Below are 26,190 nucleotides of genomic sequence, written 5' to 3'. Positions count from 1 at the left end.
GCACTGTGCTAATACCATGTGTACTCTCAAATATGTGTGCCATGTATTTGGCACTATGTGAAAAATAACACTGAAATAACCTGTTTCAGTGGTTACCACTCCCAACTGTCTGTTTAGATTCCACACTGCACCCTATACAGTTAATCCTTTAGGAAATAATTTTTTCATACCTAATATGATAACAGTGACTTATAGCTCACAGGCAACTTTTCTTCGGTGACTTTGATATTTTCAGCAATGAAATGAGAAATCAGGTTGTTGTGTCTATATTTACTCCTTTGCTCCAGATATCAATATTCTAAAGTTGTGGGGAAATATCATCATCTCTTGACATGAAAATGACTTTGTTATGTTAAGAAGTTTAAATTGTCAGATTTTACATCTGAAGAGCTGGACTTTGTCTTTCCCCTTCAGTCTCTATGCAGTCGTGGAAGTCTATTATTTTTCTTTGAAATATGTCCTGTATCTCTTCTTTTCATTTTCTTCTTATTGTGACCAACTACTGTTCATGTTGTGCTCATGACATCTTGAAATACAACAACCAATTTTTGCAACAATTGTCTTAACAACAACAAAAACTACAGCTCAAGTTACACAAAATGCAAACATTACAGGAGTAAAGTACACCAATTGCCTTTTCAACAATGATTAAGATTACTGATTTGCACTTTAAAATTCTTCTTCAGTTACTGAGGATTGAACCCAGGACCTTGCTCATGCTAGTCAAGTGCTCAACCACTGAGCAACACTCCATCTGTTCTTCAATTTTATTTATTTATTTTTGGTACCAGGGATTGAGTTTGGGACCCTGCACTTTAGAGGCAGGTGGCAGCACCACTGAGCAGAATCCCAGGCTCTTTAAAATTTATTTTTAAGACAAGGTCTCACTAAGTTGCCCAGGATGGTCCCAAACTTGCAGTTCTCCTGCTTCAGCCTCTTGAGCCACTGGGACTACGAGTGTCTGCCACCACCCATGGCTGGTTTGTACTTTTTCAACTATGGTCATGCACCATTTAACAATGGGATATGTTCTTAGAAATCCATTGATCAGTACTGCTGTCTAGGATGTCCATGATACAACTAGATAATATGATCATCAAGAACCACCACTGTGTTCATGGCTGGCATTGACAGAAGTGTCACTCAGTGTATGACTATTACTGTAGGAGTGTACTTTTATAAAAGATTTAACACATTTTAAACTGATATACTCATTTAAGATATTGTTCAAGGTAAATTTTACAGTATCTTTTTAGGATATTTTACTATAATTATAAATGATAATAGTTTGTCATTTTTTTCCTCTATTATATTAGTACGGTTTTGATATCACAGTAGTAAATTTTAAATGGATCATATATCCTATATTTTTGATTATATGAAATAAAATAAATTGGGAAGATTACTATCTTTTCTCTTCCTCATGAAAAAGCTTTTAAAAACACATAAATGTGTTCCTTGACTTTTAATTCTCTGACTGAAAGTTTGATGTACTTTTTCTCTAAGCCCATTTGATCCTGGGCTGTTCAGAAGCAGGTCATATTTCTGACTGCCTTCCTGATGTGGCCTGGCTCAAGAATGTCCTTGGGCCCCATGTTACAGGCTTGGCCCCACCCCGTGGTGGTCCTGTTCAAGCTGCATTATTGAGGCAGCCTAGGGGAGGTTCTACTTCAAGGCAGTTGGGGCAGAAGGAGGTTGTGAGTGTCTCTCTGTCTCTCTCTGTCTGTCTGTCTGTCTCTCTCTCTCTCTCTCTCTTTCACCAGCCATGAGGGGAGCAGCTTTGCTCTGCCATGCACTGCTCATCACAATGTGCTGCCTCACCAACCACAGACTGACACCCCCAAACTGTGAGTCCAAATAGACCTTTCCTCTCATAAGTTCATATCTCAGGTGTTTGTTATGGCAATGAAAGGAAGACGGATACACTTCTTTTTGATGGTTATTGGTCTACTTAGGTTTTCTGTCTCTTTCTGAGTCAGCTTTGATAGCTGGTTTCTGGAGGAGGTACCACTGGGATTCAGAGAGCCCTTGTATGCTGGAGGAAATCAGAAATGTGCTCACCTGTAGTTTTCCCAACTCTTGCAGGCCCCACAATTGTAATCCTCACAGGCATAGTAGATTTAGCATGGGGTTGGTGGATATATTTTATGAGATTCTTCATGAATTTTTCCTTAGTTTTCTTACTAGATAAAAAATAAATATACTGATGGTAGATCACAGGATAAATTGGACTCTGCATTTCCAAGTGGCTGAAATGTTTCTCCCTCACTTAGGTCCAACACAATAGAATTTATAAGTTATTTTAATGTATACATAGAGCAATTCCTCAAGTACACTGAAAATCTGTAAAATAATAAAACAAATCGCAATTAAAAAGAAATATAAGTATAAAGACATATTAATATTAGATAATTGAAAATTATTTCATAGCAATACACAATCAAAATAACATTTTCCAAAGGGCTTTCAGTTTATGACAGTTAATGTCTTTTCTATGTACTGGATATTTATGTCGAGGAGTGGTAGGTTGTGGCATTTTTTTCCCAGACCAATTTATCCTCACAAACAGACCCATTCCAAACTGTCTCCTCTGCCCTGCAATTCAGACGTTGAAGCCCTAATCCCCAAGGTGACTATATTTGGAGATAGGGCCTTTAAGGAGGTAATTAAGGCTACATGAGGCCATATGGACAGAGCTCTAATCCAACAAGGCTGTGTCCCTTGCAGAAGAAGAGACCCCAGGGACAGGCCTAGAAAACTCTCCATGTGAGGGCACTGTGAGAAGGTGGCCATTTCAAGCCAAAGACAGAAGTCTCATGGAAACCACCCCACCAACACCAGATCTTGGACTTCCAGCCTCCAGAACCAAGAGAAAATAAATTTCTGTTGTTTAAGCTTTCCTGCCTCGGGCACTTTGTTAAGGTAACCAGAGTAGACTGCTTCAAGTGGGTTCTTGGGATATCTTTTGGAGAATCCTGGCAGGCCAAAAGTTTTACTGGTGATTTCCCATTCTCATAAACATTAGCAGTGGTCACGAGAGGGGAAAATGCCCAAAGAGGGCCATTAAGGTGTGGGGATAGAAAAGAGAGGAAAGAGTATGGAGAGGAAAGAGTGGTCCCAGGTTTCACCTTGGCAGTGGTGAGGGACCACCAGTTCAGTTTCAATATGTTCAGTCTGAATATCCATGTTCAGTTTGAATGTCTTTTTACAGCATCAGATGGCCAAGCATCAGCCATCCCTAGACTCAACAGAGTAGGCATAGAATACTGTGGCTAATATCGGTTCTCCTTGACATCTGTCTCCTTGACAGTTGCCACTGGGGAGTCATTTGTCAATATCATTGCTCTTAAGCTGGAGGGAAGTTCATGGCCAGGCATGCATGCTAGGGATAAGAAGAAACTCAAGGGTGGGGTGGGATATCTGCTTCATCTTATATTCTTGGTAATAAAAGAAAAGCTAAATTCCACTTGAAATTTCCAAGTATTTTTTAGCTAGTTAAGAATACTACACAATTCTTAAAATGTTTTGAATTATTTAGTCTTCTTCCTAGATGTACCTGTATTTTATTAAAGCAATATTCAAAGAGTATGGTTTTCAGATACATTTGATGAAATTACCTTTACAGAGTCCCAGTAGCCAAATGAGCTTGTATACTTGTAGGTAAAGGCAAGCATTTTCTGGGCAAGGTTTGCTGACACTGCATCACATGTCTCAATCAAACTCGCGCAATTGTCCACCAGTTTCATACTCAATGTATATTGTACCATGTGGATTTTCTGAGCCCCATGAACAGAAATTATTGGCATCAAAAACTTCTTAAATTCTTACTAATGAGAAAAATCATAGAACCTAATATATCTGGTGGGAAAAAAGTCATTCGTGTACAGCACATAGACACTTCTGGTGACCACTTCAGTGTAACAAACAGGTCTTTTTCAGCCACCAAGTGGCTGAGTGCTGGCAGCTAACCCTCCTCTGACCCTGTGAGGGCTTGCAGTTGCTCTTGATTTATGGAATTGTTTTCATAATTAAGTGGTACTGACAAAGGAAATACAGCCCTAAAATATGCGTTTCTTTTGAAATGTAATCTTGAAATAAGGCATTAGCCAGTTTGCCTTGGTTTCATGCTCAAATGTTACATTTTGAATTATGAAAAATGAAGGAAAAGTCATAACCTGTATCATTTGTAAATTATTCGGATCTGTTTCAAATGTTTCTCCCAGTTCACTTCTCAGGTGTTCAACTGCATCAATTTCCTGCTCATCTTCCTCACTCACCTCTTCCTCATCTTTTGTAAACACAATGCCATCATTGTCCTCATCAGGCTCTTCCTCATCATCTTCTCTAACACCAACCTAAGAAAGAAAATATTCCCTTTCACTACACACTCAGCATATGTGCCAAATGACACTGGTAACACATCAGCAGGACCATTTTGTAACAACTTGGTATTGGTTGGTATCCTGTACAAACAGTCATCTGGTAACAGTAAAATTTTAGATATCTGACATTCAAGACTCTGACACCACAGCAACCCCATTTGTAAATAAATAGATGAGTATTAAATGCTATTAAATGTGTAAAGTTGTCAGAACACTACTTATTTTTGATGGTCTTCAGAAACAATACATAATGCAGCTCAAAGAGCATAGAAAACGTATTAACAATATTAACTGGGATGAGATCAGTTCCTTTATCTGTAAAATAGGAGCAATAAAAGTGAGGTTGCTTACAAGGCTTAGGGGAACATTAAATGACTTAACATAGATAGATAATTTTCTTTATTCATTCATTCATTGATAGGCATTTAGGCTGTTTTAAATGACTTTATAAATGGGAAGCAAAATCCAGTTATGGTGGCGCACGCCTGTAATTCCAGCCCTTGGAAGACTGAGGGAGGAGGACTGCAAGTTCAAGCCCAGCCCCTACAACTTCATGACTTAGTGACTATGAGACTCTGTCTCAAAATAAAAATAAAAATGGTCTGGGTATATAGCTCAGTGGCAGTGTGTTCCTGGATTCAGTCCACACTACCTGAAAACACACACAGACACACACACACAGAAAGCTCCCAGAAAAGTCTGTGGCACATGATGCACTATTATACTCATTTGTTATAAAGCACTGTACTGATAATGCCACTGCCCTGACCTTTTAGGAGACTATAGCCTGCCTGAGAAACAGGATTATTTCATGAATGATTCTTAAAGATCATGGCAAGAATTTGGTACTAAGTTGTGTATATAGACATAGAGTTTAAATGCTATTGTTCCTTTTGCACACACAAAAAGACGTTTATTATGTGTCTCCTCTGCCCTGCCTCCACATTATTTTCCCTGCAGTAGTCCTTGTCTCAATTGGAGCTTGCCCGGCCCAGAACCATCCTCCTGGGTGTTGGGATTGACTCATCTCCTCTGCACTTTGCGGGGAGGGTGGTACAGCAGCTAGATATCCTCTTCCTGCACACTGGGTGCAGCTGACCTCTGCACTGGGGGTGGACATGGTATGTCAGCCTGGAAGCCTCCACCTGGGTGCTAGGAGAAGCTCAACTCCTCTGCACTGGTGGTGGCCAATGTACTTCAGCCCAGAAGCCTCCTCCTGGACAGTGAGAATGGCTCACCTCCTCTGCACTGGGGGTAGCCATGGTATGGTGGCCCTGTAGCCTCCTCCTGGGCACTGGGAGTGGCTCTCCTCCTCTGTGCTGGGGGCGTAGTGGTATAGCAGACTGGAAGCCTCCTCCTGCGCTATGGCAGCAGCTCACCTCCTCTGTGCTGGGTGTGGCAGTCATACAGAGGCCTGGAAGCCTTCTCCTGAGTGCTGGGAGTGGCTCACTCCTTTGGGCTGGAGTGGGCAGTGGTATAGCGGCCTCCTCTTGGGTGGTAGGAGTGGCTCACCTCCCTTGTGCTAGGGGTGGTGGTGGAACAGCAGCCTGGATGCCTCCTCCTGGGCCTGTCTTTCAAATGAATACCTGGCACTTGTCACACCACCACCCTGCTTGGCTGATCACACTCAGTCACACCAGACATTCTCCTATGTGTGTCTGCTGTCTGTGAATGCAACAGGGTGAAAACACATCTTCACCCCATCGGCACATGCTAGACTGAGCAAGGCTCTGCTATGGCCCCAGAAGGGGTCTCTCTCTCTCTCTCTTTCTCTCTCTCTCTTCCTCCCTTCCTTTCTTTAGAAACACATTTATTTTCTGGAATGGCTTTAGGTTCATAGCAACTTTGAGCAGAAGGTAGAGAGTGTAGCCAGTGACCTGACAGATGACAGATGAAAGCACACGCACGCACACATATGGCCAGAGTGTTCCAGAAATTGCTGTCACCCCAGCCACCTCAGTATTGTCCTGCCTCTGGGGCCTAGCTGCATTTCTACTCTGCCCCAATCCTGTTTGTTTGTCTCTGAGGATGGGAACCAGTGTTTCCCCATTTGGGAAGGCTGACTGAAAATGGTTGGATCAAAGATGGGCACCAGCATGACCACCAGACAACCAACCCCTCCCTCCCTCCCTCAGAATCCCCTATCTGCTGGACACCACAAGGCTCATCCCTCAGTGCCATGACAGTTGACAGTTGCCATGACAATGACCAGAAGGAACTGGAAGAAGAGAGGCTCCGCCAAGATTCCCAGAAAACTTCCACCCAATTTTCAGAAAACACATGACTACTTCTCCCCTCCTTAAGCCCAGCAATGCCACCGCTGCCACCCCCAACCCTATCCCAATGCATGCATGCCACGCACACATGCACACACACACACACACACACACATACACACACACACACATGCACACACCCTTTTCTCCTGCTTCAATCACTTCCCAGCAAGGCCCTATTTCCCTCCCTCTTCCCCACTTCCCTCCTGGGCCAAAAAGTACGTCTGTCTGAAAATGTGAACGCCCTCCCACTTCTCCTATTTTAGGCCAAAACAGAATTTTCTCCTCGTTCACTGGTTCCACAACTGCACAAGGGGGCAGAAAGACCTAGCATGGGGGTCAGAAATCCATAGCATGAAATCAGACTAACTAAACAGACTGGTCTTCACATTCCCCATCCAGAGTTCACAAGAGGGCTCACTCCCCCATCCATCCCTGTCTCTCACCAACCAATGCTGCCTGAGCCTCCTGGGATTTCAGTTCTGGCCTTCCCAGAAGGACAGACAGTGCGAATTTCATGTCACCCACAAGTTCAAGCCCAGTGTGGGCAACTCAGTGACTCAGTGAGGCCCTGCAGAGAGAGAGAGAGAGAGAGAAGAAGAGAAAGCTGGGGAATGTTGCTCCATGTGGTGGAAGCCTTGGATTCAATCCCCAACTGCCCCAGATACATACAGACAGAAAGATAGGTAGACAGAGGGACAGACAAACAATAAAACAAAAAAGGCAGTGCCAGAAAAGGCCCTTGCTCCTGCTCCTCTACTTCATTTCACATTCATCTCATCTCACCTCTGTGAGGTGGCACCAGAGGACAACACTCTACATTTGGTCCCAACCACCCAGAACAAAGGTCCCTCCTAGGTGCTCAGAGTCCCAGTTAGGATAACAGCAAGGGGAACACCCGAGGACCTCCGCCACTGGGGGCCTGGGCTGCCTCCATGTCTGTCTCCCCCTCCACTGCCCTGCCCCCCTCATGACCAACAGAGGGGCTGCAGTTCCCTCCCGGGTGGTGCAGTCGGTTGGGTCGGCCAGCTCCTCCCTGGCACCTCTCTCAAAGCAGCTTGAAAAGCCTCTCTGTGGGATTTTTCCACCCACCCTTATGAAGATCTCCCAGAGCATGGCCCAGGAGGAGAAGATACAGGACACATGAAGGCATAGGTGACTCTGTCACACACACACACATACACACACACACAAAACCTGGTGCCCTTTCCCTCAGCAGTCCCTCATCTGCAGAAAAACAGATGCCACCTGGCCCTGGACTAGGTTGGGGCACCACGGGGCCCTAGTGGGACAGGCCAAGGCTTCCCCGCCAAACTGCAGTGAGGGAGAAGGCACAGAAACTTCCACTCAAGAGGGGGGCACCTCCACCACTTCCACTCACACTACATTGGGGTACTGTGCAAGTCAAGACGAGTGGGTGGGACTGGGGATTTAGCTCAGTGGTTGCACCACCTGCTGCACAAGTGCAAGGACCTGAGTTCAATCCAAGGTAACAAAAAAAAAAAAAAAGATGAGAGGGTGAACACTTGGACAAATGGGGGCCTCAGCCAGGCAGGGTGGCACATGCCTGTCATCCTGCCGCTCACTCAGGATCCTCTGGTAGGAGGATCAAAATGAATTAAAGGCCAGTCTAATGCTAACCCTAACCCCTAACCCCTAAACCATAACTCTGACCCCTAAACCCTAACCCTAACCCAAACCCTAACCCCAACCCCTAACACTACCCTAACCCTATCCCCAAACCCAACCCCCAACCCAACCCTAAGCCCTAAGGCCTAACCCTAAACCCTAGCCACAACCTCAACCCCAACCCTAACCCCAACCCTAACTCTAAACCTAACCCTTAAACCTAAACCTAAACCCTAAATCTCACCCCTAACCCTAACCCCTTACCCTAACCCCAACTCTAACCCCTAACACCTAATGCTAACCCTTAACCCTAACTGTACACTAACCCTAACTCCAACCCCAGTGCTAAGACCTAAGGCCTAACTCTAACCCCTAGCCCCAAGCCCAACCCTAACCACTAGACCAATCCTAACCCCTAACACTACCCTAACCCCTAACACCTAAACCTAACCCCAAGCCCAACCCTAACCCTTAAACCCAAACCCTTGACCCAAACCCTAACCCCAAGCCCAACACCTACCTCTGCCACTGCCCCAACCCTAAACCTAACCCTAACCCTAATGGTAAACCCTAACCCTACTGCTCTAACCCTAACCTTAAGCCCTAAACCCTAACCCTAACCCTCTAATCCTAACCCTCTAACCCTATGTCTATCCCTAGTGCTAACCCCAACCCTGACCCAGACCCCAACCCTAACCCCCTAATCCTAACCCTCTAGCCCTAAACCCTAACCCTAACCATAATCCAACCCTAACCCTATCTGTAACCCTAACCCCAACCCCAACCCTAAACCCTAACCCTAACCCTAACTTATAGCTTTACCCTAACCCTACTGTAACCCACACCCAAATCCTTAAATGTAACCCAAACCCTCATTAGAGTACAGCCAACCACCAACCCACACAAATTAAATACAAACTGATATAGGAACTGCAATGCCAATGTAGAACCCTAAACTTGAACAGAAATCCAACACTAAAGTGTGAACACCAACTGTAATGCCACACACACACACACACACACACATTAACCAAGCACATATCCTAAAGCAAACACATATCCGAATATATCCCAGAACATTAGCACTGTATCTGAATCAAACACAAACCCAAATTCAAACACAAACCTGAACACAAACCCAGAATTGAACCCTAATGCAAGCCTGAACAGGATTCTCCACACATACTGGAACATGAACACTGTTCCTCACACTACCAAAACACAATCACAAACACCAAACCCAGTATGATGTAATTCACAAAAGTAAGTATCAATTATCCTGATATATCAATTATATATAAATATCAATTGTGTATCTATTATATATCAATTATATAAAATTGATAAATTTTGTATTACCAGTATTCCTCATTTATTGACCAGTTTCTGTTCCTGCAACTACGTCATTAAATTAATTGGTCAATAGTTTAGGAATTGTATATAGTATGTACATTACAATATTCAGAACAAAGAAATGGTGAAAGGAAATTCCAACTTGATGACTTTGCTTTTATTTGCATAACTCTTACATACAGTACTGTAATATATAGCAGAATATAAAACTACACCACTGTACTATACAGTACAACAAATATTACAGTACTGTACAAAGATGTACTGTACCCCCCAAAACACTGAGGCTCCATAAACAAGTTGCACAGAACTGTACAAAGAAAAGGATGGGTTGTAAGTCCCAGTGGCAGGTCATAAATCCAGTATGCCTCAGTCATAAGTCCAAACAGTCATTAAGTCAGTCATTAAATGAGGAATATCTGTATGTACCAATTACATATATATATTATGTTTTTACTATATATCAATTATATTTATTTTATAAATTATATTTAATATATCTATGTCAATTATTATATACATTATTTATGTGTATCAGTATAGCAATCATTTTGATAACCCTAAGAAAAGTTAAATTTGTACTCTGTGACTGACCTGTTTTCACATTAATAAAACAAGCCAAACACTGGGTTATCTCTCTAAAAACAAATATTGCAAAATAAATTGGTATTCAAAATACAGAAATAATTCTCATTGTCAACAACTAACAATTCAACAAAGAATGGAAAATTTCTGAACTAGACAATATCAGACCATACAAAACAAAATCACGACAAATAATTCAAGGCCCAAAATCAATATTGTTCCTGTGAACAAAGCATGATCCCACTGAATAAAGAAATCAGTAAACAATCCCATTAATGACAGCTTCAAAAAAAATCAAATACCTGAGAATGAACATAACAAAGAAAGTAAACATACCCTATAACAAAAACTGTAGTATTTAAAATAACAGAGAGAGATTGAAGACTCTAGAAAATCAACACTCCTTGCTCCTGAATAGGCACAGCCAATCAATATTGTCAAAATGTCCATATTCCCACAAATGATAGATGTTTTTAATGCAATTCTCATCAAACTACTTTCAGTGTTCTTTACAAAACTATAAAGCACATTTCTACAATTCATAAGAAATCAGAAAAGATCAAGAATAGTCAAAGAATCCCTGAGCATAGGAGCAAAGCAGGATGAATCATTATTCGAGATTTAAAGTTGTGTTGCAAACTTACAGTAATAAATATATCATGATATTGGTACAAAAACACACATGTTGATTGCAATAGAATTCAGAATGAAGAAACAAACCCAGACACCTTTAACCACTTGATTTTGGACAGAGACAAAGAACATACAATGGAGAAAGACAGCCTCCTCAAAATTTGTGCTGGAAAACCTCATGATCCTAGTACAGAAAATAAAATCCAGACCCATTTCTCACACATTCTCTATAAAAACCAATTCAAAATGGACAAGAGAACTAGATGTTAAACCAGAAACACTGAATCTGATGGAAAATAAAACAGATAAAGCTCTTGAAGACATGGAGGAGAGCAAGGACTTTCTGAATAACTCAATTCCACAAGAAATAATATCAATAATCAACAAATGAGATTATTTCAACTTAAAGATTTTTTTCAACAAAGGAAACAACAAATAGAAGAGAGAACCTCCAGAGTGGGAAAATCTTTGTCAGCTATTCCTTGGATAGAGGAATAACATTTAAAATATATTTTAAAAACTCAAAAACAGACACTCCAAAATAAAAGACCAAATTTTAAAAATGAGAACTCATTTATGGTCACAAAATGCAGAAAAAAGTATGTTTGATATCTTTGTCCATTAGAGAAATTCAAATCAAATCCCACTTAAGTTTGAGCTTATTCCAGTAAGCGTGCTTCAGGAACTCAAAAAATAATGCAGATGGGATTGAGGAGGAAAAGGGAACCATTCTGCAAAGTTTATTGCAATAAGAAATAGTACAATCACTCTAGAGATTCCTCCAAATAACTAAAGTAAGAGATCTATTTGACTCAGATATAACTCTTCTGGGTATCTTCACAAAATATTTAACAACATCTTACAGAGTTACATGCATTCCCTGTTTATAGCAACACAATTCATAATACCTAAATTTTGGAAACAACCTACATATCCATCAACAGATAAATACATAAAGAAAATATGGTATACATGCAAAATGGAGTTCTACTCACAATACAGAGAGATAAATTTCACTGAGGAGTCTGAGGCAGGAAGATTACTGTGAGATCGAGGTTAGCCTGGTCTTCACAGCCAGTTCAAGGCAAGCATGAACTATAGTGAGATCCTGTCTCAAAAAAGAGATAAATTTGATTCATTTGTGGAAAAATGGATGCATCCTGAGACTATAACGCTAAGTGAAATAAACCAGACACAAAGGGTTAAATATTGAATAGTTTCCTTTATAGGAAAAACTAAACCTAACTTAAAGAGCTACATAAAAGAAAGGTGAAATGAAAAGGGGATGTAGATTTTGAGGAGAAGAGAAGGGGACCTGGGATTGGAAAGAGGGGAAGATTGGGAGGGAAAGGGAAAGTGAAAATGATTAAGGTGCAATACGTACATGTGCCAATTCCCCAGGATAACTGCAACTATTATGAATCGTAAGTGTACACCAATGAAAGCAACAACAAAGAAGATGTTGGCCCAGACTACAGTGTAGGATTAACTCTGCCTATCTCTCAATGAAAATGTGATCTGCATTTATTCTCCCATCTTTTTTACCTCTACCCTTATGCAACTCCTCAGCAGTCCAAACACCTGACCTCCTCGGGCTCTATCATGGGGCCCAGACCCACAAGGCTGGAAGGTTTTGCATAACACAATGGCAACAACACACAAAACTTCAACAGCCCAGAGGATGAGTTGACCACGATTACACAGCAATCCGTGTCTCACAAAGGAAGAAACATCTTCTCAAACTGTACCCTTGGCCACTAGCAATTATGGTACTTACCCCTATTCAAGAAAACTCATTTACTCTGTGATCAGAGTGGCTTCCCTCTCCTCGGTCAGTGCTGTCTTCCCTCAAAAGAAGCCCCAAAGTGTCACATTCCTGTCTGAGTGCCAGAAATACAGGGCTGGGTCTCTTTTCTATTCCTCTCCAACCATAGGATCCTGTCCAGTTACTTGCCTTCTATTACCCTCTGTGTCACTCTCCTGTTTTCCCTGTCTTGGTTTCTGCTCCTCACCTCCTCCTCCCTCCCCATCTGTGGGTACACAGGGATGAAATAAAGAAGCACCTGCCCAGAAGAGCTCACTTCCCAGTAGGGTGACAGGGGAAAAGCATACTAGAAAACAAAGGCAGTGGGATGGGATTTGGAAGTCATGGACACAAGGGCTCAAGTCACTTCCCTGGGGGCAGAGGAGTCTCCTAAAATGGGGACAGGAAGGAACGTGCAGGTGGAGAGGGCTCAGGAGGAGCCTGTGGTCTGCAGAACTTGGGGCTGCCCTGAGCTGTGAAAGGGCAAAAAAGGAAGAGTGGGAATCCCGCAGCCAGTGAAAACTGAGGGCTGCCCTGACAAACCCCAGAGCAAAAAGGTCCAGGATGTGAGGCCGGGGATGATTTTAACAAGAATCAACAAATCAGCAAGGAAGTAGGAGCTGTGAAAAGGTCATGTACCCCACAGGTATAAGAGTTCAAGCAGAGGTGACTCTGGGCCGGGGAGAATAGCGTGCACTCACCTAGTGGACTTTGGGCCAGAAAATACATGTCTAGGTCAGGGGGAAATGTGGTGGAGGGACAAGGTCTAAGTGGTGTCAGTGGGCATTTTTCTCCCTACGCTGATGACCTCCTTCCAGCTGAATAAAAATGTGATGTGTTCACATGCAGCAGCTGGTCAAGCAAGGGGCTTCTTATGGCTTCTATCTAGATCTCCCCCCAAAGCCTCATGAGGTCACAGTGGGCTTTATGGAGGTGGCTGGCTCTGTTGTGTATGATGCTGGGGTCAAGGGTATGATACTGGGATTAAGGGTACATGATTACTAAACTAGTCCACTTTGGTTTAGCATAGTTCTGGGTGTGGATAATGGGAAGGCCCACCCTGCACCACCCAAAAGGCAGGTACCTGAGAAGGGATAAAGGGAGAAGCTGCCACCTCTGCCTTGGAGCTGTTTCTCTTCTGTGATGCCCCTCTGCCCTGCCTCCCTGCCTTGGAGCCAACCGACCATAGACTGAAATGTCTCCAAGCTATGAGCTGAAATACACCCTCCCTCTTTTAACTTCAGGCATCGGGTATTCTGTCTCAGCAAAGCAAAAAGTAACTAACACAGGCTGTTGATGATCTGTAGCATGCGGAATGGCAAGGAGTGCTGTGAGCAGGTCCAGCTGTTACAAACTTAGGGATGAGAGAATTCAACAGCTAGATGTGACTTTTCCTCTCTTAACTGAATGACCATGGTCCTGTGGGCCATCATCTCAGTGAACGTTGACACTGAGAAGTGATGACTCAGACAAATACCAGAGTCAGAATGTGAAACAAATACCCTACCCCTTCCACATGAAAACACAAACATGCTTAACACCTCAGCCATTAAGCAAAGGCAAACTACAACCACAGTGAGGTTCTCCTTCACTCCTACTACAGTACCTATCATCAATATAATTTAAGGTAACAAGTGCTGGTAAGGATGCAGAGAAACTGGAAACCTTACACATGGTGCAGCCTCTGGGTGAAATACTTAGCCATTTCCTCAAAAAGTAGACTATAGACTTACTATACTACTCAACCTTTACATTCCTAAATAGATACAGAAAAGAACAGAAAATATGTATTCAAACAAAAATGAATATGATCTCTGTCAAGGTCATGGCAATGGAAAACATTCCCACAACAAGTTTCAGAAAAAACAGGATCCAAATGGAAAAAAGAATTCTTCTACATGAGACAAGTGGTGAAATTGAAGTTGGACAATGAACTGGACATTCATGTCAAAACCCTTTAATGTCCTGACATGGGGGCTCTATGGTGGTTGCCTAGGAGTGTCTCTACTTTGGATAAAATACACTGCCATTTTTCATGCAGACTTGCAAATTAGGAAAAGTAATAACCACTGGAGAAGGTGAGTGGATAAATCATGGGGTACTCATAACATGATTGCCGATGTCCTATAAGTTTGAAATTATTGGGAAATAAAATATTTTTTCTACGATCATTATTATTCCAAAAAGAAACATCAAACATCACTATAGCAGCTAAGTGTACTAGTGAGATTTCTCACTGTGAAGAAACAACTCCTGACACCCAGAACCTAAAGAAGGGGAGGTTCAATTTGTCTCGTATTTGTGGAGGATTCAGTCCATGGTTGGCTGGACCCAAGGAAGCAACATCATGGAGAAAGTGTGTGACAGAGAAAAGCTGCTTGCTTCATGGTAACAAAGAAGCAGAGCATGGGAACAGTGCCAAAGATGGTGGGCTGAGGGCGGACATAAAGACATCAAAGTCATCATGACCCACAGAGACACACAAAGAAATGTGCTCCACCAATCCCCTAGGCATATCTCAAAGCCAATCAAGGTGCCACTTGATCCTTAACTGTCACACAAACCCTACCAAAATGCAGTCTGCCTAGAGCTGAAAAACCACTGTCCTTCTGTATGGAAATTAGAATGAGGAGGACAATGATAATAATATGAAACACCAATGTATGTATATTTTGTTAAATTTAAATGCCAGTCTCTTAGTTACTTTTCTCATTGTTGAGACAAAATACCCAACACCCAAAGTTAAAAAAAGAAAGGTTTATTTCAGCTCAGAGTTTGTAGAAGTTTCAGTCCATAGTCGGGTGGTTACAAGGCAGGGTACCATGTCAGAGGGCATCGCAGAAGAAAACAGTTCAAAGCACAGCAAGAAGGGAGCAAGCCTGGCTTCCCTTTCTCTTTTATCCCTTCCAGACTACCCACCTTTTGGGTGGTGCTACCCACACCAGTGGGGCTTCTGTCTTCAGTAAATCCATTCAGCCACACCCATGCTAATTCCAATCAGTGGAATAATTTAGTATCACACACCCTTAACCCCAGTATCACACCCTAGATCTGGCCAGCTCTGAAAAGCCTCACCTATGAGTGTGAGGCTTTGAGGAAACATTGAGATACAAGCTGTAACAGCTGCTATCTGGAAATTATATATTCAAAGTCCATTGTGTGGATATTACACTAGAAATGCCACTCTCTGAATATTATCATAACATTATGAAGTGGTCATACTGTGGATATTACAATTAGAGACCACTCTATGGATAGTATATCAGTATCTGAGGGCAATGTCTGAGTATTATTGTACATAAGTACTGGAGGGCATTGCATGGATACTGTTAGTATCAGAGACCACAGAAGATATATTAGTACTATTGGTTTGTGTATAGATATAAAATTAGTATTATAGGCCACACTGTAGACATTAAATGACCACTAAAGACCACAGTGTGGATATTACATTAAGATGGAAACTGGATAAAGATGTGGTTTTTTTTATAAAATGGAGTACTACTCAGCCATAATGAGAAACTAGAGACATTTATGGCTAAATGGATGCATACTGAGGCGATACTCTTAAGTGAAATAAATAGGACACACATGTATAAATACCGAATAGTTTCTCTAGTGTGAGAAAGTGAAAGTGTAAATAAGGATTAAAATGAATAATTGATAATGTGAAATAGGAAGAAAAGGTCCAAAGGGGTAGGGGAAGTGGGAGGGGTACGGGAAAAGAAAGAAGGAAAAGGAAAAATTATGAGAAAAGGAAAAAATGGAAATGATGTCTATGTAAATAGGGAAGGGTGGACAGGAAATGGGGAAAAAATAAGAACCAAGATACATCGAGTACAGGTACAAGCACCCAATGATAAATGTAAATGTACTGTATACCTAAAATGTACCAATAAAAGAATTTAAGGGAAAAAAAATTAAATGTTTCCTTTAAAAACATACCCAGAGGGGTCAGGGATTTAGCTCAGTGGTTCCACTGCCTGCCTCACAAGCACAAGGTCCCGAGTTTGATCTCCAGTACCAAAAAAAAAAAACCCAGAATACATAACCTCTGTACGAAGAAAAATATAAAAATTCTGTATGACTATCTTTGATTACACTACATAATTTAGAATCAAAAGTCACTGGTTGAAAGTTTTTCTACTTACTCATTCCCTTGACAGCACTGATTTGTGAGCTAATATTCATATTTAGTGGGGCTGCATTTATGGAACAAAATCGTTTTTTCTTTTTCTTTTTTTTTTTTTTTGGTACCAGGGATCGAACTCAGGTCCTTGCACTTTAGAGACAGGTGGTGGAACCACTGAGCTAAATCCCTGCCCAATCTCACCTCTGACCTAATTGGAGAAGTGTGGGAATTCCAGACAGGGCATGTACACACTTTAGATGTACATGCTTTTACCTGACGTTAAGTGAGTACAAAGGCAAGTAAAAGATGAAATCATTCTCAATTCAGGTATGTCCAGTGCCTCAAAAGTTATTTGACAAACTGTACTTATTGACAATCTAAAAAAGATGAAACGGGTCAGGGATTTAGCTCAGTGGTTTCACCAACTGTGTGCAAGCGCAAGGACCCGAGTTCGATCCCTGGTACCAAAAAAAAAAATTAAAAAATTAAAAAGATGAGACATTCAAAGATGCTCTAACAATCTTAGGCCTGTAACAACTGAACAGCAAGAAGGCCATTTAACTGCACTGTGACAGTCATCACTCACTGGCATTGAAAGTTAGACACAAATCCTGTGGTTACTGGTAAACAAGAAGCTTAAACCAAGAGTGGTGGCACACTCCTGTAATCTCAGCATTCAGGAGGCTGAGGCAGGAAAATCACTGTGAATTCAAAGCCAGCAGGGACTACATAGTGAGTTCAAGGCCAGCCAGAATTACAGAATGAGATTCTGTCTCAAAAACAAAACAAAACAAAACAAAAACAATTTAATTGAAGTAGTGTCACTAAATTAAAAAACTGAAAATACATTTTTTTTTAAGCGTAGGAAAGGTTTATTGGGGAATAGGAATGGAGAATAGGAGTAGCTCCCGAGAGACAGGAGGGGTCCCGAGCGGGCTGCCCCTGAAAATACATTTTAACCGTAATTTACACTGAGGGAAATATGGTTCTGAGGTATTCTATGTAAACAGAGATTATAAATAAAAGAATTTGCAAATGAGTATGCTAAAGAAATTCCTAGAAATATAATTTAGATGATGATATACCACCTGCATTTTGCTAACAATATTTCCCTAAAAATTAGACACTACTTCAAAAATTATATAACTCTCTAGAATTATATTTCATGTTAAAATACTACTGACTTTCAGGGGAAATAATTATATTGGCTGATTGTGACATATGCCAGTTGTGAAAATTCAGACAAACGAGTTGACAAATTCCCAAAATAACTAATTGAAGTTTTTTGTCAAAACAGAGGAATGTAAAGAAATAATCTGAATCTGCAATTCATGAATTAAAAGTTTTCTCCCAGGCAGGGTAGGCGGTGAAAGTGAAGTAGGCCTAAGAAATATATTATCTTATAAAAATTCTACTGATTTCCTCACAGAGCTAACCTAATTGTAAGCAATAAACCTAATAATATGGCAACCAATAATACAAACTCCAACATAAATACTTCTTTACAATCTTGAGGTTAATATAAAACTAGCCTGAACCTAAAAAACACCTAACAACAGTGCTAACCCTGCAGCTCATGCTAACCTAATCCTGGCTCCTGGTTGTGGGCTGCCCTTTCCCTCCAGCCTCCCTGTCTGTGCTGGCCCCAACCACACATGCAGAGCCCTCCTTACCTGCTGCACCGCACACTCCTGCTGCTCAGCACGAGGGACGCTTAGGGCAGGCTTGGCGGGAAGGTGAGGCCTGCTCACCCCTCGACCTGCCCACGGGAGGATGCCGCGGTCATGGGAGGTGCACCAACACCATTATAATCTTTTCATCATAAAGGGTTTATATTTTAGAGCTAGCTGGACCACAGTGACTTCATATTTCAGGGTTTCACTGGCTACATTTACTTTTTTTTTTTTACAAACTACTATGGTTTCAACATCCACATCACAACTCAAATTGAAATTTAATTTCCTTTATGAAATATTATATACTTGGTAGTGTTGTAGTCTTTTAAGTGACGGTTAGGTCATGAGTGGAGTAATTCAGCCATAGATTAATGGCTTACTGAGTCATCTGTACAGTGGAACTCTCAGAAAAGCCAGTTGGCCCATTTTCTGTATGCACCTCTGCCTTGGGACTGTGCAGAGTAGCCCCACCAGGAAGATGGTGGTTCCCTCACCAAGTGGGAGCCCTCGACCTTGGACCTCCAGAACCCCAGGCTGAATAAACCTTTATTCATTACAAATTACCCAGTCTGAGGTACACAGCTATGGTAACAGAAAACAGCTTACTCATTGAGCATATGGACTTCTTTACCTCCAGAAAATAATTAAATCTGTAGACTTTTGTGGGTGGGAATCACATTAAAATTATAATTTTATAGCATGATAGAATAATTCTATTCTTTCATATGTAAGAACATTTAATGTCATCTCATTTGAATATGTTTGTATATGTTAGAAGTGAAGAAGTATCCTTACAAGAATTTTATTTTATTTTATTTTGGTAGCAGGGATTGAACTCGGGACCTTGCGCTTGTGAGGCAGGTGGCAGCTTACAAGGATTTTAAACGCCAGCTCTACATAAATTGTGGAAATAAAGTCACTCAGTGTCAAAACCCTGAGGACGATGATCAAGAATGCTATATTTTCCTTTTTATTGCTAAATATTAGTCCACTGTGAGGGTATAACATTATTTTGTTTATCCATTCAGTAGCTGATTCTTTTTAAGTGCTGGGGATCCAATCCAGGACTTCATGCATCAGGGAAGTAGTCCACTCCCCCTGTGAGCTACACTACCAGTCCTTGTTGGCTGGTATTAACAGCACTGCTATGAACATTCACATACAAGTTTCTGTGTGGACATGTACTTATTTTTATTGAGTATATATACCTTGGAGTGGAAATGCTGGATTTCAGAGTAAGCATAAAATATTTTGAGGAACTGCCAGGCTGTTTTCCAAAATGGTGGTAAAATAATTACAAATTATTTCTAATTTCTCCAAACCCTCACCAAAATTTGTTATTCCTTTTTTTTTTTAAGACAGGGTCTTACTATATAGTTCAGGCTGGCCTTGAACTCACTCTGTAGCCCAGGTTGGCCTCTAACTTGCAGCGATACTCCTGCCTCAGTCTCTTTGAGTACTACGATTACAGGAATATGGCATCTTGCTCAACTTGCCTTTTTTTCAAACCAAAATAATCAGGATTTGCAGGTGTAGTTTAGCAGGAGAGCACTTTCCTGGCATGCTTGAGGCCCTGGGTTGGATCCCTAGCACCATGGGGCCACAGAAGAGAGAATAACTGCATTTCTGGATACCTGTAGCCCCAGCTACTCAGGAGACTGAGCCAGGAGGATCACTTGAGCCCAAGAGTTCAAGGCCAGCCTGGGCAACATAGCAAGATCCTGTCTTTAAAAAAGTCATACTGGTAGATTTACAGTGGTATTAAGTTTTGACTTGCATTTCCTTAATCGATAATGATGTTGAACACCTTCACCACTGCCTCCCTGCCATCTGCATATCTTCTTTGGTGAAATGTTTCCTCAAATCTTTTTGGACAGCTGGCCAAAGGCCAAAATGAGAGTTTCTATGAAGCATCTGCAGGAAGCCTGCCATATGCTGAGGACTTCAAAGTGAATTTTAATTTTGTACTTTTTGTGTTGATCCAAAAGAATGAAGTTTCCCTGTGAACTCTTAGGTTTGGCGTTACAGCCAATGCTGTCCTGACTCAGTGGAACAGAGTAAGGACATTCTGAGGGTGAAGGAAGAGATCAATGTGCACAAAGGGTCCACCATGATTAACTCCCACTGGAAGTTTCTGATGAAGCGTGACTTCTACATTTAGGCATGAGATATACTCAATCACTTCTCCAAGGCTGCAAGTTGCCAAGTGAACTCAGAGGAAATGTGGATCCCAAGGCCCGTGCCTCTTCCAAAGCAGACCCATTGCCCAGCACAGGCAGTGAGCTGGAGGGGGGACAAGCACCAGGCATGTGCTCCCCGCTGGGGGAACACAGCTCAGCCAGGCTGCATGGACAGCACCAAGAGGCTGGAGCTTCTGTGCCGAAGAACAAAGTCCTGCTGCTCACTAGTAGCACAACCAGGGTGAGGAGTGTATGCTCCCCAGGCTTTGGCATCTTCTACAAAGTGAGGAAACAAACAGTCCCCTTCATAGGGCAGTTGTGAACCTGGCATGGTTCCCAGCCTACAAGAATGCCAACAGCTGTCTCTTTGTGTCTGGGATACTGCCCCACACCTCACAAAGGCCACTAGCTTTTCTCTGCCATTAGCTCTGACCCATCCCAAAATGCAGTGTCTTAGCCAAGCCAGGTGGTGGTCTGTAATCCCAGTACTCTGCGAGGCTGATGCAGGAGGATCACAAGTTTGAGCCCTGCCTGTGCACCTTGTGACCCTGTCTCAAAATTAAAAATTTTAAAAGGGGCCCAGGGATTTAGCTCAGTGGCACCACGCCTGCCTCACAACCACAAGAGCCTGAGTTCAATCCCCGGTACCAAAAAAAAAGTTTTAAAGGATTGGGATGTAGCTTAATGTGAAAGCCCTGGCTTGAGTTCTCAGTACCCTGCAAAAAAACACAAACATAAACATAGTATATTGAGCCTGACCCTGGGGACAGAGTTGGAGCAGAATCCTTATGAGTCTCGGAGCCTGACCCTGTACTTTCTCTTATCCATACCTGTTGCCCTTGGACAGTACAGAAAGGACCTGGTAAGGGTCTTGAGTATTCTAGAACAGTGACTGATAACAAAGCATAAGAAAAGCAGAAAACTTTATTAAAGCAGCTACACTCAGCACTAGATAACACTTTCTAAATGATACATCCATGAAACAAGGATCAAACACAGGCATAGCATGCCACACACTTCTAATTAGAAAAATTCTTTTTTTTTCTTTTATTTGGTACCAGGGATCAAACTCAGGACCTTGCGCTTGCAAGGCAGGCACAGTGCCACTGAGCTAAATCCCTGGCCCTGATTACAACGATTCTCACTTCTCCAAATTTAGAGAATCCTTTTTATGTTATTTCTCTCACCTCCTTGACTCCAGCTGAAGGACCAGACCTTTGGACTAAGCTGGGAGCTGACACAGGTACCAGCCCCTCTCTCCACCAACAGACGGAAGTGTACACGGTGTCTAGCTTCCAGTGTCAAAATCCCTTCAGAGCATCTTCTCACATGGGATATGAGAAGAAACCAGAGCTGCTTGGTGTGAAGAAATTCGAGTTTTTATCACCAGGACCTGAAAAGCCTGGACGTGCCCCCTGCCTGCACAGCTGGGAGCTCTGCCAACCGTTGTGGGTCACTGGGAGGAGGGCAGAGGGTACCTTAGTCCTTCTTGCCTCCTGGGACTGGGATCCGGGTAAGGAGCTTCCCTGGGCTGGAGGGGGCCAGTGTAGACACCATGGGAGATTCCAGCTTCACTCTGTCCAGGAGGGTCTTCTTAAGGGCAGCTGGGGAGATCTTTTCTTGATCAGCCATGAACTGCAGCTCCCTGCAAAGTCCCAGACAAACTCAAAAAAGGAAATAAGCCTTGCAGCCAGAGCTTTGAGTATTTCCCATCCATGTAGCCCCAGACCTTTGACTTCACCAAATATTAGAATCTCAAACCAAACGCTCCCTTGAGCTTTGTAGAAATACTATTTAACTAAGTCTTATCTCATTTGATCTGAGCTCAAGTGGTATCCGATCATGAGGAGGAGGAGAGTGAATTAGAGTTCTGAGTCAGACACTTGAAGCTGAATCCTGCCTCCAGCACCTGTCAGCTGTTTGACCTTGAACTTCCCCATCTATATATCAAAGTTAATAACAGCTATCAGAAGTATAGTAAGAATTTCGTAAGGCATGCAAACCTCTTAACTAAACAAAGTTTAATAAGTGATGCTTCCCATTTACTCCAGAGGTTGCAATTTTTTGAATTTGAAAAATCAGATCTTGGTGATGACCTTGACCAGTAGGATATAAATACCATTAACTCCAAATGGTTGGCATTCCAAAGCCAGAACACTGGGCAAAAAAGTCAACAGAGCACAGACTAGCACTGCTAACAGGACCTGAGGCAGCAGGAAAAAAAAGAAACACAAGATGGTGCCCAGCCCAGGGACACTGAAATAACCCACCGTGTTCGGATACAGGAGGCCTCAACTGCATTGATGAGCAGAGAACGGAAGCCCCCACTCTCTAGGAAGTGCAGGGCATGAATGGTGGCCCCTCCAGGGGAGCAGACGTTATCCTTGAGCTGGCCTGGATGGTCCTCCGAATCCAACAGCATCTTGGCAGCTCCCTATGGCACAAAGGAGCATTAGAGGAGAAAGCTACCAGTGTACCTTGCGACAAGCTATCCCACACCCCCTACTACTGGCCAGTTCCAACCAGCTTCCCAACCATCCGTCCCCAGCTCAATGACACAGGAGAACCTCCATCAGACACCCTGGTCCCATGAATGCAGGAAAAAGACACTGACCAGCAAGGCCTGGGCCCCCAGTCGGACTGCGAGGCGCCGAGGCACGCCCATCTTCACCCCACCATCAGCCAACGCGTCCAGGGCCATGAATGCCTAGGAAGACACTCATTGAGCTTGAGGAACAAGCACTCATGGCTCTCCCCATGGTCTGCTTTTGCAATGACTGGAACTAGCTCCAAGGGTCCGCTTCTGCCTCCAGCCAGCCACACCCTAAAGGAAGGCACTGCCCCCAGCCCAAGCCTGCCTGCCAGCCCATCTCGCTGTGTGCCTAGGTCTCCCAAGGCAAGTGAGTGAAAGGACTCACATAGGCAGGCCCGCTGCCACTGAGCCCTGTGATGGCGTCGATTAGGTCTTCTTCCACCTCCGTGCAGAAGCCCACGCTGCTCATCAGCTGCTCCAGGAGCTGCCCATCCTCCACAAGGGCATGGGTGCCAGTGGCATACACAGTGGCACCCTCCCGCACCACCACAGGTGTATTTGTCATGCAGCGAATCACTTTGGGGGCCGGCTGGAATGCCATTAGCTTCTGGAGCAAGACAAAAGACCAAGTGAGTGGCCAAGGCACAGCTCCTACCCTTCAGCTGCCACTCACAGGCCACCCTCCTCACACAAAGGGCAATGAGCACCTTCTCCACAGAGCTGATGGTGACACCGGCTGCACAGGAGACTACAATGTGCCTGGGCTGCACATCCACCCCGATCTCATCCAGGATGAAGGGAATAATGTGTGGCTTCACAGCCAGGAACAGGACATCGCTGTGCCGCACAGTTTCCTTGTTGCTGCGGGTCAGGTTTACGCCCATCTTCTACAGAGGAGACAGACAGCCTAACAGTGCTGGGCAGCTACCAAGCCCACTCTGGCAGCTGCAGCCACAGTTCCTTGCCACGTGCCCTCGGGTCCCCCACCCTACCCCAGTCTTCTAATCCTGCTACTGGGTAAGGAAGTGCAGGTACCGGGCATGCCAAGTTTCTCCACAGTAGTCAGGAAGGGGCTGCCCCCTCCCTCATCCTCACCAATCTGACACACAAGGCACCCCTCGGTCGGTCGGATGAGAAAGCACCATGGTGGACAGGGTATGAGCAAAAGGAAAGGGGGAATGCTGGCACCCTGGGGCTGGAGACTGGGTTGGGTCTCATTCTAATCCCAGCCACTCAACTTGACAAACTACACGGCCTCTCTGTGGACCCCGAGCAGAGGAGCAAGGCCCTCCACTGCTAGGACATCAGCCCATGCATCCCAGGCACAGCCAGGCCTGTCACTTGCCTCCTTAGCCACCTCTCCCAGACTTTGGAAGATTTGGAATAAGCTTTTGGAGACAGGAACAACAAATTTGCCAGGTTCTTTCCCAGCATACTCATTCGTCAGGACACCAGCAAAATGGGCACCGTAAATGAGGAAATAGCCTCTGCCTGGCTGAGTACTTCAAGAACGCACAACGAACTGACGAAGAAGAATGAGTCTTTATTAGACGCCTACTATGTGTCAGATGCTTTCCATGTATCATCACCTCCGTTAATTCTCCAACTACCCCAGTGTCTGGATTTGACCCAAGTCGGCCTGCCTAGGGCCTCCCACCTCACTCAGCTGCCCCATGGAAGGCAGAAGGATTGTGATGGCCCTGAGGGGATGCTGGCGCCGAGAGAAGGCCAGCCGGCGGACCCGGGGCCAGCCAGACTCGGTCTCGGGTCATTCTCTTCCTAGCCTCTTCCACCCTCTTCACACCGCTCCGCCTCACCTACCCTGAGCGCCGACACGGTGGGCAGGTCCATTTCCGGCGAGCTGGCTATTATCTTGTGAGCAGACAGGATGCCTGAAGAATAAAAAGGGCTTTTGAACTGCGGACGACAGCCCACCGCGTAGTCACGATTTCACTGGGAAAGCAGGATCAACTGCTCCACCAGGGCCAGCCTCCGACACTCAAGCAATCGGTTACACGGGCATCACGAGCCTCCCCTCCCCGCAGGACACGAAGTCCCCTCTCAGTCTCTCCTGCGTGCACTCACGCTGCTGGGTGCAGCCCAGGCCGGGGGCCCCCACGCGCTCACCCGCGGCCGTGAAGCCCCGGGCCAGCGCACAGGCCAGCTGGCCCGCGCCGATGAAGCCCACGCTCATGCTCACGGAGCCTGGGGCGCACTGGCTGGGAGACTCTGCTAGAGGAAGGGCGAGGCGAAGGAGCGTCACCGCCCGCCGAAAGAGTCGCAGCCGAAGACACCCAGGCCGCGCCAAGCCAATTTAGGCCTGGGGCCGGCCCTGGGCGGGGCTGCACAGCCCCTCCCCCTACAAAAGGGGCGGGCGGCCGCGCCAACGCAAGCCACGTGGTCAGGACAGAGGCCAATCCGCAGCCGGGAGATCGGGGAGGACCAATCCGCGGCCTGGAGCTCGGGGAGGACCAATCCGCGGCCAGGCCAAGGCCGTGCGCCCGGCTCCTCCGCTGACGCGGGGGCGGAGGGGCGGAGGGAACAGATCTGGACCCGTGGGGGGTCGCTCTTCTTCCTTGTGAAGGCGCGCAGTCCCCGCCGAGGCCGGTCAAGGTCTAATTCGTGGTTCAGTCACTGTCAGCCGCGCCTCGGAGCCAAGAGGGCTTCTCCAGGCCGCTGATTTGAGATGAATGCGCCCCACCTGCGGGAGCTCGGACCCGTGGGCTGAGACCAAAGCCGGGCCCCGGGTCCACAGGCCTCGGCTCACGCCCGCGCTCTGCTTCCCACCGGAGGCGGTCTGTGGGCTTGAACTGGCGCGGGCCACGCGCGACCGTCACAGCCAGATAGCAGGGGACCTGCCCTCCACCCGGGAATGGGGGCTGGAAGGACCCACGAGTCTCCAGCCCCGCGGCCGCTGGTTTTTGAAAAGCTCCAGAGCTTGTGTCATCAGTAGTAAATACAAGCATGAGGGCTTCAAGGAACAAGCGACAGAGTATCTAAAACGTTA

General features: G+C 44.4%; 1 protein-coding gene across 13 annotated transcripts in view; it reads right to left on the bottom strand.

The window, feature by feature from the left end:
• The window catches only part of Pycr2 (pyrroline-5-carboxylate reductase 2), a 29,160-nt gene extending 3,610 nt beyond the window's left edge, over nucleotides 1–25,550 (bottom strand). The window contains exons 1-11 of one of the 13 annotated variants that reach the window (XR_015444299.1): nucleotides 25,269–25,530; nucleotides 25,005–25,075; nucleotides 23,891–24,070; nucleotides 23,569–23,790; nucleotides 23,265–23,357; nucleotides 22,921–23,084; nucleotides 22,129–22,295; nucleotides 13,364–18,553; nucleotides 11,854–11,966; nucleotides 4,176–4,355; nucleotides 2,062–2,183 (exon numbers count right to left, since the gene is read on the bottom strand). Coding sequence is in view for 4 of the 13 variants with exons in the window: in XM_087194040.1 (XP_087050166.1) it covers nucleotides 22,130–22,295; nucleotides 22,921–23,084; nucleotides 23,265–23,357; nucleotides 23,569–23,790; nucleotides 23,891–24,070; nucleotides 25,005–25,075; nucleotides 25,269–25,377 (1,005 nt within the window). In the remaining 9 variants the exon portion in view is untranslated. Of the gene's footprint in view, nucleotides 1–2,061; nucleotides 2,344–4,175; nucleotides 4,356–11,853; nucleotides 11,967–13,363; nucleotides 18,554–21,556; nucleotides 22,296–22,920; nucleotides 23,085–23,264; nucleotides 23,358–23,568; nucleotides 23,791–23,890; nucleotides 24,071–25,004; nucleotides 25,076–25,268 lie in introns of those variants that run through there. The other 12 variants (XR_015444298.1, XR_015444300.1, XR_015444301.1 and 9 more) reach the window with 12 other exon arrangements.
• Between the last annotated feature and the right edge of the window lie 640 nt (nucleotides 25,551–26,190).

Source organism: Heterocephalus glaber, unplaced genomic scaffold (genome assembly GCF_053883595.1).
Source record: "Heterocephalus glaber isolate CG9 unplaced genomic scaffold, H.glaber_assembly_v1.0 deba00001600, whole genome shotgun sequence".
In the NCBI taxonomy this organism is placed as follows: Eukaryota; Metazoa; Chordata; class Mammalia; order Rodentia; family Bathyergidae; genus Heterocephalus; species Heterocephalus glaber.
This window is presented reverse-complemented; position numbering and strand designations above follow the sequence as displayed.